Raw genomic sequence first — 12,443 nt, forward strand, 5'->3', positions numbered from 1 at the left:
ATATGTTTGGAGCCCTTGTTTTGTGCCAATTAGTGTTCTAGGCATTGCAGTAATGAAAAAGACACAAAGGAAAATCTATACCCTCAGAATTTCCGTTCTAATGGGGAGGAATAATAAAATAACAGAAATACATGGTATATTAGGGATCGATGTTAAGCAGAAAGGAAAGCAGCGATGGTGGGAAGGCTGCAGTTTTCATCAGGATGGCCAGGGAAGTCCTCAGTGGGAAAATGTTATTTGAGTTTAAGTCTTGAAGGAAGTGGGGGGCATGAGTCGTGCACATAACTGGATGCCTAGCATTCCAGGCAGAGGCAACAGCAAATGCAAGCAGGCTACGGCAGGAGCGCGTCAAGCAAGTTAACAGGCAAGGACCGTGGGTTCAGGAGAGCCAAGGGAGAGTGGTGGGATAGGAGGACCGAGACTTAATGCGCCGGGGCGGGGTGGAGGACAGGAAGGAGGGTGTGGAGGCGCACTTCTGGAACGGACTGAAACTAGGTAGGCGACCAAACATCTCCGGGAAGTTCAGTTGACGTTAGCGCCGCCCCAAGCCCCGAGGGCTCCTGGCTCACAGCTCCGCCTTTTGGCCGGAACTCGGGAGCCTGCGCAGGGGCCGGAAGTAGCTTTCACCCGACCCCATTTTATCAGAGGCCGCACTTCCGGTAGCGGCGGCGGGAAGCAGGGTACTGGCTGGCGTCTAGGCCTCTGCCGAGGGCAATCCAGCGGGAATCGGAGCCATCAGAACCGCCACCATGGTGAGGAGGCGCAGGCCGGAGGCGCGGGGACTTCCGAGTCGGTTGTGGGGTGGGGGCCGTGGCTGATCGGGAGGAGGTCATGCGTTGGCGGTTCCTGGCGGTGAAGGCCCGGGCCGCGGCCCCCCCGTCGGGTCGGGGGGAACCCAGATTTTGGCCATTCGGCGGGGTTCAGGAGGGGAAGGCTGGAACTGAACGGGGGTTTGAGGCGCTCGGTGCTGGCGAGGATAGAACCCCGGCCCTCCACGCCGATGTAGCCACAGTGCTTGGGATCCTGCAGGCACGAAGTAAACTTTTGCAGAATAAATGCGTGACTGGGGTTTCAGAGCAGGCGTTAGAGCCGCGGGAGGATTGGGGAATACCCGGCGAGACTCAAACTTGTGAAACGGGGTGAGGGTCTGAGGACGAGTTGCGGAAAGAGGTGGGAAGATCTTGTGGCCGAATCGAGAGAGTGCTTGGGTCTGGGAAGAGGGATTGGGAGGGTGAACAGGAATGTTTGGGGGAAAAGAATTCAGCTCATTTGTTCAGCGTGTCTATGGGTTTTGCGTATGTCTGACTTTTCAGGCACTGGAGCTACATAATGAAATGCTTCCTTCTTTCCCCCAGTTCACTGTCTTTCTCGTTGGGGACACAGATAATCTAAACCAGAGTGATAGGTAGTACAGCATTACGTAAAAGTAACGGAGAGGGAGGGGCGGGGTAAGAACGGCCGCTCGAGTAGATGATTCCTGAGCAGAGCAGTTAAGGGTTGTTGGAGGCGTCTTCCCAGCGAAAATGGAAGGGAATATTATAGTTTGGAAGGACTGCAAGGGCAAGGCAGGAAGGGAGAGCACTATTGAAAGTTCCTGGAGTGGGGAGGGAGGAGGAAGATGGGAGGAACTGGCAGGAGCCTGGTTACTAAAGGCTTTACGTGCCCCACGGCCCAGTTTGTGATGAGGTATGCTTAGTCGTGTTTGGAAAGATCACTCTGTTCTGTAGCTGTTACATGTTGGGTGAACTGAAAGCAAAGACTTGTTTGTAGGATTGGTTGGAGGAGCCAGCACTGGATTCAGTCTGTGTAGGTTCCAACCTAGCTTCCTGGCGGTGAGACGGGATGAGCACCTTAACCTCTCCTGGCCTCAGTGGCTGCATCTGTAAAATAGGAGTCATAACTAGTCTGATTTCTAGAATTAAATGAGATGTGTAGTGCCCAGGAAGAGTTAGCTGTTACAAGGCAGACGGACCAGTAAATGTTGCCATTGAGGTTCAGATCTGTGTGGCTAGGTTCGATGACAGGCCGGTTAACAGGGTCCTTTGAAGGCAAGCAGACCACATGACCTGGGTGTCCATCAAGGTTCTGATCTATACATCTGTAGGCTCAAAAACCTGTTCTGGTCCAAGTTCACAGACGTGATCGGCAAGCACAGTGCCTGGCCCCAGGATGTTAGGACTGGCCCACACCCTTCAGGCTGACAGGATCTGCAGATGAAATGCTGGCTTATTTATGTCTAGAGAGAGGTGTAACCGCCAGAGACCCGACAGCTTGCACTGGGAGATCTGTTTTGTCTCTTAGCAAAGCTGCATTGGAATCCAGGCTTTACAGTAAAAAAAGGTTATTGGATTAATAAAGAAGCAAAGTCAGTTCTGCATTCTTTAAGACCATTATGTGTTCAAACTGATAAGCGCCCTGACCACCAGGTTTCCCTCTTCAAGGTGGTCTTGGAGGCACACTCAGAGTTTTGCTTAGGGATTTTAATACTCCTTGCCTCCAAGCTGATCATCTCCTTTCTGAGGGCAGATATCCAATTGATTAGATCTTTAGTGCGGATCATTCCAGTTCCTCTTTTGCTCCGTCTTTTATTTTATTTACTTATTTATTTATTTTTAAGTTTTTTAAAATGTCTATTTATTTTTGAGAGAGAGAGACACACACACACACACACAGTATGAATGGGCCAGGGGCAGAGGGAGACACAGAATCCAAAGCAGGCAGGCTCCAGGCTCTGAGCTGTCAGCACAGAGCCCAGTGTGGGGCTCAAACTCCTGAACCGCAAGATCATGACCTGAGCTGAAGTCAGACGCTTAACTGACTGAGCCCCCCTGGCGCCCCTTTACTCGGTCTTTTAAATGGGCTGTGGGTGTTCCAGGCCACCGGAGTCACACACCTATAATCTGCACAGTGGCAGATGGCTAATTTGATGTGTGTGTGGGGGGGTTGAATTAGTTTGGAGGTACTTTATACCCTTCCGCCTGATACTGACATGACATAGACACAGGCACTTGTAATAGGAAAAAGAGGATTTTGGGGCGCCTGGGTGGCTCAGTCAGTTAAGCGTCCGACTGCGGCTCAGGTCATGATCCCATAGTCTGGGTTCAACCCCAGCATTGGGCTCTGTGCTGACAGCTCAGAGCCTGGAGCCTGTTTCAGATTCTGTGTCTCCTTCTCTCTCTGCCTCTCCCCTGCTCATACTGTCTCTCTCTCTCTGTGTCTCACAAAAATAAGATGTTAAAAAAAAATTAAGAGGGTTTTTTTTTTTTTTTTAAGATTATTTTAAGGGAAGGGGGTAACCAGGAAGTGGGCAGAAGTTAGGGCTGCTCACAGGGTGATGCAGGAGAATTCCTAGGGAAGGGCCGTGGCTGGAAGACGAAGCTAAGAATCTCCTGACAAAGCTAGCCATGGGGAAAAGGAAGTCACAGCTGAAGCGCCGGGAATGTACAGGTCCCAGAGCTGGTCTCATCCTGCTGATTTCTCCTCACAGACTGTGGGCAAGAGCAGCAAGATGCTGCAGCACATCGACTACAGGATGAGGTGCATCCTGCAAGACGGCCGCATCTTCATTGGCACCTTCAAGGCTTTTGACAAGCACATGAACCTGATCCTCTGTGACTGTGATGAGTTCAGGAAGATCAAGTGAGAAGTGGGCTGCGTGGGGGTGGGGTTTGCGTTTCGAGGGAAGTGGATCGGGCGGGTGGGCCAAGCGACAGGTGGTTGATGTAGCCGTGGCTGGTTCCTTGGCCTGCTCTCCTGTGTGAGGGGGCAGAGGTAAATGGGGACATTGGACCCTAAGAAATCTTCCTTAGGCCGGCAAGCCTCGCTCTCTAGTTCTAGCCGAATACGTGTCGTAAGGAGGGCTGCTAGGCTTTTTGTTTCTCTGACTGTGTGTGCCCCTGGGTACCGGGGTAAAGGGCTCTCATATTCTCCCCACAGGTGTGTAAGGGGGGAGAGCTTGATTTTCTGGCCTCATTGCCTATTTGTAAAGCTGTAGCCTAAAGGGCTCTCCCAATGCAGCCTGGTCTGAAACTGCTTTAAGAAGCCTCTGACCCTCTTCAGGGTAAGTGCTCAGCTTCCCGTGTGGGTTTGGGGCCAGTGATTTTTGTTGGCATTTATAGACACACTCAGATACTTCCTACTTTCCTCCAATTCCATATGTGATCGGATGGCTCCCTTGTCTTACGGCTCACAGATCTTGAGCTCCTGGCCTGTTTAAAGATGCGAACTAGCTTTTCATGCATATTCCATTCAAGGCATCTTGAGGCCCAAAGAGGTTACGTGACTTCCCTGGTCCTTCAGCTCTCTGATGCCACATTCAGTGGTCCATGTCCCGTTGTTGGCGGTGGTGAATTTCTTTTGATTCCCCTTGGAGGATGTTATTTGCTTTTTGTGGCAAGAGGTCAAGAAATACAGAGTATAATGTGATAGGGAAGGCTTTTGAGTGCCAGGGACACAGTAGAGAGGGGCCAGCAGGTTGGCGTAGAACTATTACAAATGGTCTTTTCTTTTATTTTTTAAAATGAAATTTTTCTGATAATTTAAAAATGTCTATTAGAAAATATATTTTAAAAATACATAAGAGCATATGAGAAAAATTTAAATGCCCATGAGGGTTTGGTTTTTTTTTTTTTATGAAAGAATAATACATATTTTTACTTGGAAAAAAAAAAGCCCAAAAGAAAAAAATATCCACCCACAGAAAACTGCTGTTAATTTAGTATAAAAAAAAAAATCATTAAAAGGAAAGTTTCAAGTTTTTTTCTTTAATTAAAAATTTTTTTTAAGTTTATTTTTTAGAGAGACCCAGAGAATGATGGGGGGAGGGGCAGAGAGAGAGGGTGAGGGAGAATCCTAAGCAGGCTCTGCACTGTCAGCAGGGAGCCTGACGTGTGGCTCGAACTTCTAAACCGTGAGATCATGACTTGAGCCAAAACCAAGAGTCGGGGGCTTAACCAGCTGAGCCACCAAGGTGCCCCAGGAAACCTTTCAAGTTTTTAAAAATTAGAGCATTTTGTCTTTCTTTTATTTTTAGGGTATTGGTTTTGGCTTTTTCTTCCCTTCCCTTGTCTTGCTGCTGTTATTTTTGTTTCCCAGTTTACAGCTGACCCTGGAGCAATCCAGGGATCGGGGTACAGACCCCACACAATTGAAAATCCACGTGTAACTTTGGACTCCTCCCAGTCTGAACTGCTAAATAGCCTGCTGTGGACCAGGAAGCCTTACCAATAACATAGACATTCGATTAGCACGTAGTAGGTGTGTCAGTGTGTGTTACACGCACTGCCTTCCTACAGGAAGAAAAACATCCGCCTGTAAGTGGCCCTGTGCGGCTTCAACCCAGGTTGCTCCAGGGTCAGCTGTATAGTTTGTTCATCCTTTTCTGGCTGTTGCGGTGGGACTTTGTTTTTGTGCTTTGAAGACAGAGGTGGAACTTCTGTGACGTTAGTTATTTTTCCTTTATTCTACCTCTGAGGTGAGGTGGGGGATGGAGTCTGGAGTTCTGCGGGGCTGACCTGGTCGTAGAAGGAGGCTGTGCGCCCGAGTGCCGGCTGGGGCTCCGCTGTGCCCGGCGCTGCTAAGGCTGCCTCTTCCCACGGACGAGGCCTTACGCTGAAGGGAGGGAAGAGGGTAATGGCAGAGAGGACTGGACTGAGGAAGGGCCTTCACCGAGGTTACGGAGTAAACCTTTGAGCCGGGGCTGGGCTTTCTTGACTCTTGTCCTGTCTCTTGGCCAGTGCATCCTCTTGGCATGGGGGACAGCCACCTAGGGGGTTAGGTGTTCAGCCTGTGAAGACTGTCTAGAGGAGCTGCTTTAGAGAAAGCTTTTGTGCCCTTTGTTGGGAGAGGCAGTGTAGAAATCTCGGAGGCCCCTAGGCAGGTGAACGGGAGGGGCTTTACCCCCTCTCTGATGCTTACTTTCTTGTTTCTTTTCCTAAACCTCTCCTCAGGCCAAAGAACTCGAAGCAAGCAGAAAGAGAAGAGAAGCGAGTCCTCGGTCTGGTGCTGCTTCGGGGGGAGAACCTGGTCTCCATGACTGTAGAGGGACCCCCTCCCAAAGACGTAAGTCTGCATTTGGGCACATTCACAGGCTCCCTCTGATCTTTGTCCTCCCTTTACCGATAAAAGAATTGCAAACAGGTTACCCTTTAAGTAGGAAGAAGAGATTGGGAACTGGAATTTGAGGGTTTCCAACTTGAAAGCCCTCCCTTCTCTTCAGTTGATGCACATAGTGAGTCAGGAGAAAAGGCACTTAAGGCCATCTGGTCAGTTCTTAACGTGATGGCGGTCTAGCTGCACGGGAAGAAGTCTACTCCAAACAACAGAATGTGTATGTTTTGTGCGGTTAGAGTAAAGTAGTTAACTTTCATGAAACATCTGCTGTGCAAAAGCACTTTAGTATTTTAGCCACTTCTAATAAGCCATTTTTTTTGAGATTCCCACTTAATAGCTCAGACAAACTGGGGGTTAGTAACTTGACCAAGGGTCACAGCCAGTAAGTGGTGAAGCTGGCATTTGATCCCAGGCCGTCTTGGTTCCGTAAACACCAGCCTGCATTTAGAAATAGACTAGACTTTAAAGCATCTAGCCAGGTTTTCTCATTTTCATTGTCATCAAAGGAATAGATTTCCTTGTTTTGATTTTTGTCCACATATATACCTGTGTCTTTTTTAAGCACATATGTGTATAATACTTTGTTCTGCTTTTTCACTTAACATTGTAAACATTTTTCTGGTTGCTGTATACTTTTCATTCTTTTTTTTTTTAAGTTTATTTATTTTGAGAGAGAGAGAGGGGAGAGGCACAGAGAGGAGGAGGAGGAGGAGGGGAGAGAGAGAGAGAATTCTGAGAGAGAGAGAGAGAGAGAGAGAGAGAGAGAGAGAGAGAGAGAGAATTCCAAGCAGGTTCCACACTCAGCGCAGAGTCTGACACCGGGTTCGAACTCGCGATCTATGAGTTCATGACCTAAGCTGAAATCAAGCGTCAGACTCTTAACCGACTGAGCCACCCAGGTGCCCCTGCTGTATACGTTTTAAAAGTCATGTTAATGACTTAAAAATATTCTTGTAAGTGAGGACAGAGTAGTTATCCTAGTCATTTACTGCTCTTTTTTTTTTTTTTTTTTAACAGTTTATTTACTTATTTTGAGAGGGAGAGAGTGGATCCCCCAGGGCTCAAACTCATGAGTCTTAAGATCATGACCTGAGCTGAGCTCATGACCTGAGTCGAAATCAAGAGTCAGATGCTTAACTGACTGAGCCCCCCAGGTGCCCCCTAGTCATTTCCTTCTTTTTGGACTCATAACATGGAGTCCAAAGGGAATAGGGAGCCTTTCCAATTATAAATGTCTGCAAGGGATTTATTATATTTCTTGGTTGAAGCATATGTCTATATGCAGAACTCCTGGTATCCGTTTCCAGTAGAAGTTGCTACTCTAAGGCTTTAGGACCACAACCAGTTTTGTTATAAGCCCATCATTTATAGTCCCAGAACTGTGGGGTTACTTGCCCACTGACACCCACCAGGTGGGAATCAGAGCTGGGACTGGACCTCTTTCTCTTTGATGCCAGATCAAGTGCTCTTGTCTACTATACTCTTAAAAATTTTTTTTGTAATTTTAGTTTTACTGTATTTTAGAGAGAGTGTATGAGCAAGCGGGGGAGAGAGGGAGAGAGAACCTTAAGCAGGCTCCACATTTCACTGCGGAGCCTGACCCAGCACTCCCTCCCATGACCCTGGGATCATGACTGGAGCCGAAATCAAGAGTCAGGCACTCAACCAACTGAGCCACCCAGGTGCCCCTCTACTCTGCCTTTCTGAATGGAGCCTGGCCCTTTGTTGGTTTAATTTTCAGAGGAATGCATGTAGGTTGTGTTGTGGTGCGTTTTCTCTAGACTCACTCTTCAGTCCTCCTAGCCTGCTGAGGAGTGACAGTGAGGCATAGGATCTTGGGTGGAAGAGGAACGGCATTAACACATGGGTGCCCAGGCAGTGTTTTTAAGCTGTTTTGATGTCCTATAAATCTGAGAGGCTCCCTTGGCCGTGGTATCCCAAAGTGTACTGATTCTCTAGGCCCTAAACATTTTAGCATATTGCTTTATTTTTTAGACTGGCATTGCCCGAGTGCCACTCGCTGGAGCTGCCGGGGGCCCAGGGATTGGCAGGGCTGCTGGCAGAGGAATCCCAGCCGGTGTCCCAATGCCCCAGGCTCCTGCAGGACTTGCCGGTCCGGTCCGAGGGGTTGGTGGGCCTTCGCAGCAGGTAAGGAGTTGGGGAAAGGGCACCAGCTTCTCGTGGGTAAAATGAAGGATAGAGTCCCCACAGTTTGGGAAGACTCCAGAAGGACCAACCTGTGTCTCCCAGGCCATCCATATTTCATTGTCCTTTGTATGTAGTCCCAGACTCCAGTGGGAAGGAAAACTTAACGTTGTAAATTCATGTTGATGCTACTGAAGTAAAGAGATGTGTACAAGGTATTTTGGCCAACATGATGGGGGCAGAATGTTTCCACGACACGGGAGACCATCCTCTCTCACAACCTGTCATCCGTCATCCTTGCCCTATGTGGAAATGCCTTCTCTCCTCTGGAGTGGGCTTCCTTAACTCAGCTCTAGAAGGTGGGACTTGAGTGTCCAAGCTCCATCTTCTCTGGCAGGTAGTTTCAGGTAGCCTGATGCCGTGAGTGGCAGCTTCGGGGATGGGGTGTCCGCTGCGTCTTCACCAAGTTGGGGGCGGGGGAGCGGGATGCTGCATTGCACGTACAATTCTGCCTACCTCTGCTCCTGTGTCCTTAGGTGATGACCCCGCAAGGGAGAGGCACTGTGGCTGCCGCGGCTGCCGCCGCCACAGCCAGTATTGCAGGGGCCCCAACCCAGTATCCACCCGGCCGTGGGGGTCCTCCCCCACCGATGGGCCGAGGGGCACCCCCTCCAGGTAAGAAGCTTGTAAGGAGACTTCTGCTGATTGATGGAAGGTGCCTGAGCTGGATTCGTGATGAGGTATAACGTTGACTGAAACTGGTGATGAGTTTGTGTGATTAAGCAGGATTACTCTGAGATCCAGCCTGACTGACCGACCACGGAACTAGCTAGACAGGAGCCACGGGGAGCCCCACCTCTTTGACTCAGGGCCCAGAGACTGGGAGGGTGGAATGGTCCATCCTCAGAACTTGGTGGACAGTTTTGTTAGGTTTCCTGCTGCTCAAGACAGACACCTGAGCTGTGTTCTTGGGGCTTTTCTCTTGTAGGCATGATGGGCCCACCACCTGGCATGAGGCCTCCCATGGGTCCCCCGATGGGGATCCCTCCTGGACGGGGAACTCCGATGGGCATGCCCCCTCCGGGGATGCGACCCCCTCCCCCAGGGATGCGAGGTAAGTGCCAGTAGAGGTGACTTCGACTTCCTTAGAGAGCCTGTTGGGACAGGGAGTGGAGGGAAGGGTGGATTTTGACCACACCCTCTGGGCTTTTAGGCCTTAAGCCAAGAGATATGAACTCTTAGAGGCCAACTTTGTCCAGAAAGGAAAGAGGGAAAAAGTATTTCTTACATTGGCTTTCCCTCCCCGTTAGAGCAGTCAGAGCAGTCCTCCGCCAGGTGCTTCTCAGATCATGCGTTCTGAGCATACGTCCCCAACAAAGGTCATGTCCTGTGTCCTTTGGCTTGACAGTGTCTGGTTATTACTGTACTGTTTATTAGTATTGCTGTACTATTATGTATATCTCTTTAACTCCAGTTGGAGAAATGCTGACAGATTTGCCCTCTAGCTTTATAAATTAGGAAATGGGCCCCGAGAGCATAGTGTCCTGGCTCCCAGATTGGGGTTCTTTGCACCGAGCCATAGTGGTCTCGGAGATAACCCACAGCCACACTGGTTGACCGCTGTATCTCTAGTTGCCGTATGTGGGAGGCTGGGGTGGGGCTGGGGATTTGAGTTGTGGATCAAGCACTGACTGAACTTCTTACTCTTACTTCAGGCCTTCTTTGACCCTTGGCCACAGAGTTCCGGAAGTAGCTCCACAAAGACGTGGGCCCGATTACCACAGACCTGTTTGTTTGTTATGCCGTTGTTCTCGGAGTCTCACGGGACTGTCTGATTTCCCTTTCAGGGCCCCCTCCCCCGGGAATGCACCCACCAAGGCCCTAGGCTCATCTTGGCCCTCCTCAACTCCCTGCCTGTTTCCCGTAAGGCTGTACATAGTCCTTTTATTTCCTTGTGGCCTGTGAGACTAGTTTATAATAAACTCTTAAGAATATTATACATGTGTCTGGCGTGTCTGTTTAGTTTCAGAAAACTTGTTACATGGGGTAGTTAGAGTCAAGAAAGGTTGCCTTGGAAAAGGTAGCCCTAATCGCTGCTGCTTTCCTTATAAAATACTGTACGACACATTCACAGAGAAGCACAAACCTCTCTGATACCGAGAGAATTAGCAACATTGAACTAGGAGACGTTTTCCTGTATCAGACTGGCAAAAATTAGTTTGTGGAAGTAAACGCTCGTCCTGTTGGCAATGGTTGTGGGTTGGCAGATCCTTTCTGGCAGGCGCTCATCTTGATAGCTTCTTGTGCGTTACTTGAGATTATATTTATTTTTTATATGATGAGGTAGGAGGCAAGCAGTAAAAATGAAAACCAGTCCCATTGAATGAGGAGTACTTTTGGTATAGCTTTCTCCCAGCATCACACCTGCATATAACCTAAGTTGGGGATCTCTGGTTTCTGCCTCTGAGAGTCTGTGTTCCGTTGGTGGTCATTGAGCAGTGCCGAGGTACTCAGGACATCAAGCTTCGAGGTTAGAGAAGTAAGTGGACGTCATTCTGGGGGGAGACAATTCTAAATGCAAAGGAGACCTTGAGAAAAAAGTTGATAACTACTGGGGTGTTAGGGATTTCTTCAGGAACGTGAGGATGGTTCCACATGCAAACAGTGGAATGCACCACATTAATAGAAAGTCCCTGATCATCTCAATACATGCAGAAAAAACATTTGACAAAATTCTGACACTCCTAGGATAAAAATAGCAATTTAGGACACGAACTTTGTAAGCATGATAAGTGGGTTTATTCGAAAAACCAGCCAACATAATAGAAGTGAAAACTCGCCCCTTAGTGAAAGGAACAAGTCAAGGGTGCCCGCCTTTAGCACTGCTATTCAACACTGTACCGGAAGTTGTAGCCATGGCAACTAGGTAAGTATGCAGAATGAAAGATACACAAGTTGGGAAAGGTAAAAACTTAAATATCCCATGGAAGGAAACTACTAGAGATGATCAATTCAGCAAAGTTGCAGGGTACAAGATCACACAACAATCAGTTGTGTATATGCCAGCAACAATCTGTAAAGGAGATTTTAAAAATTCCATATGCAGTAGCATGCAAGAGAATGAGATACCCAGGAATCAGTTGAGCCAAGAAGGTGAAAGATCTTGAAACATCTTGAAGGAAAGCCTAAATACACAGAAAGACCTCATGGTTTTGGGCTGGAAGACAATATTGTTAAAATGGCAGTACTCTCCAAAGTGGTCCACAGATTCAAAATTCCAATGGCTTTTTTCCGTTTCTTTCTTTCAGAAACAGAAGTGGATCCTCAAGTTCATATGAAGCAATAAGAAGCCCTAATTAGCAAAACTGATCTTGAAAAATACTCAGAGTTGATTGCTGGAGTCCAGCTCCAGCATGTCTGGGGTCCCTGAAGGATGGACAGTGTCGGCAAAAGGGAATGAGAGCCTCAGGTTTCTTTCTGATCACCAGCAGATCTTCTCTGCTCTGTTTTGGTGTCTTTTTTTTTTATTGGTCAAGTGAGAACATGACATCAGGAAATAGAATTTTTTCCAGTGGCTAATTCTTTGTGATAAGATGCTTTTTTTTTTTTTAGTGAAAGTGCAGAACAGGTTTTACAGAAGTATTTTTGTGGAACCATCCCATTCATTCTTGGCGTCAGTCCCCCAGATTAAGAAAGTAACAAACCTCTCTTATTTTGCATGGGTTGGGTTTTTGCCAATATTGATGACTTTGTTTTTAGTTAACAAGTTAACAACCGAGTCATGTAACACACAGTGAAGTTGAGTAAATCTTATAACCAAGAGAATAGCAGGATGTTTTTAGGAAAAAACAGGATAACATATACATTATTTTTTTTGTGGGTTTTTTTTAGTAGTTTATTGTCAGATTGGTTTCCATACAACACCCAGTGCTCTTCCCCACAAGTGCCCTCCTCCATCACCACCACCCCTTCCCCCCACTCCCCCTTCCCCTTCAACCCTCAGTTCATTTTCAGTATTCAGTAGTCTCTTAAGTTTTGCGTCCCTCTCTCTCCCCAACTCTCCTTCCCTCTTTCCCTCCCCCTGGTCCTCCATTAGGTTTCTCCTGTTCTCTTGTTAGACCTATGAGTGCAAGCATATGGTATCTGTCCTTCTCTGCCTGACTTATTTCGCTTAGCATGACACCCTC

The 12,443-nt window shown here is 48.1% G+C and overlaps 1 protein-coding gene across 1 annotated transcript; it reads left to right on the plus strand.

The window, feature by feature from the left end:
* The first annotated feature begins 627 nt into the window (after positions 1-627).
* On the plus strand, positions 628-10,253 carry SNRPB (small nuclear ribonucleoprotein polypeptides B and B1). The gene is made up of 7 exons (XM_029918673.1): positions 628-752; positions 3,488-3,639; positions 5,949-6,060; positions 8,107-8,259; positions 8,793-8,931; positions 9,245-9,370; positions 9,972-10,253. The coding sequence occupies exons 1-7, from the start codon at positions 750-752 to the stop codon at positions 9,980-9,982; spliced, it is 696 nt and encodes a 231-aa protein (XP_029774533.1). The 5' UTR covers positions 628-749; the 3' UTR covers positions 9,983-10,253.
* Positions 10,254-12,443: the final 2,190 nt, after the last annotated feature.

The sequence above is a fragment of the Suricata suricatta genome, chromosome 12, assembly GCF_006229205.1.
Source record: "Suricata suricatta isolate VVHF042 chromosome 12, meerkat_22Aug2017_6uvM2_HiC, whole genome shotgun sequence".
Lineage (NCBI taxonomy): Eukaryota > Metazoa > Chordata > Mammalia > Carnivora > Herpestidae > Suricata > Suricata suricatta.

Bases quoted from the DNA above. Each gene is read 5' to 3' on its own strand.
- SNRPB (XM_029918673.1), top strand. The intron at 3,640-5,948 runs GTGAGAAGTGGG...ACCTCTCCTCAG, and splicing joins GATGAGTTCAGGAAGATCAA to GCCAAAGAACTCGAAGCAAG. The intron at 8,932-9,244 runs GTAAGAAGCTTG...TTTCTCTTGTAG, and splicing joins CCGAGGGGCACCCCCTCCAG to GCATGATGGGCCCACCACCT.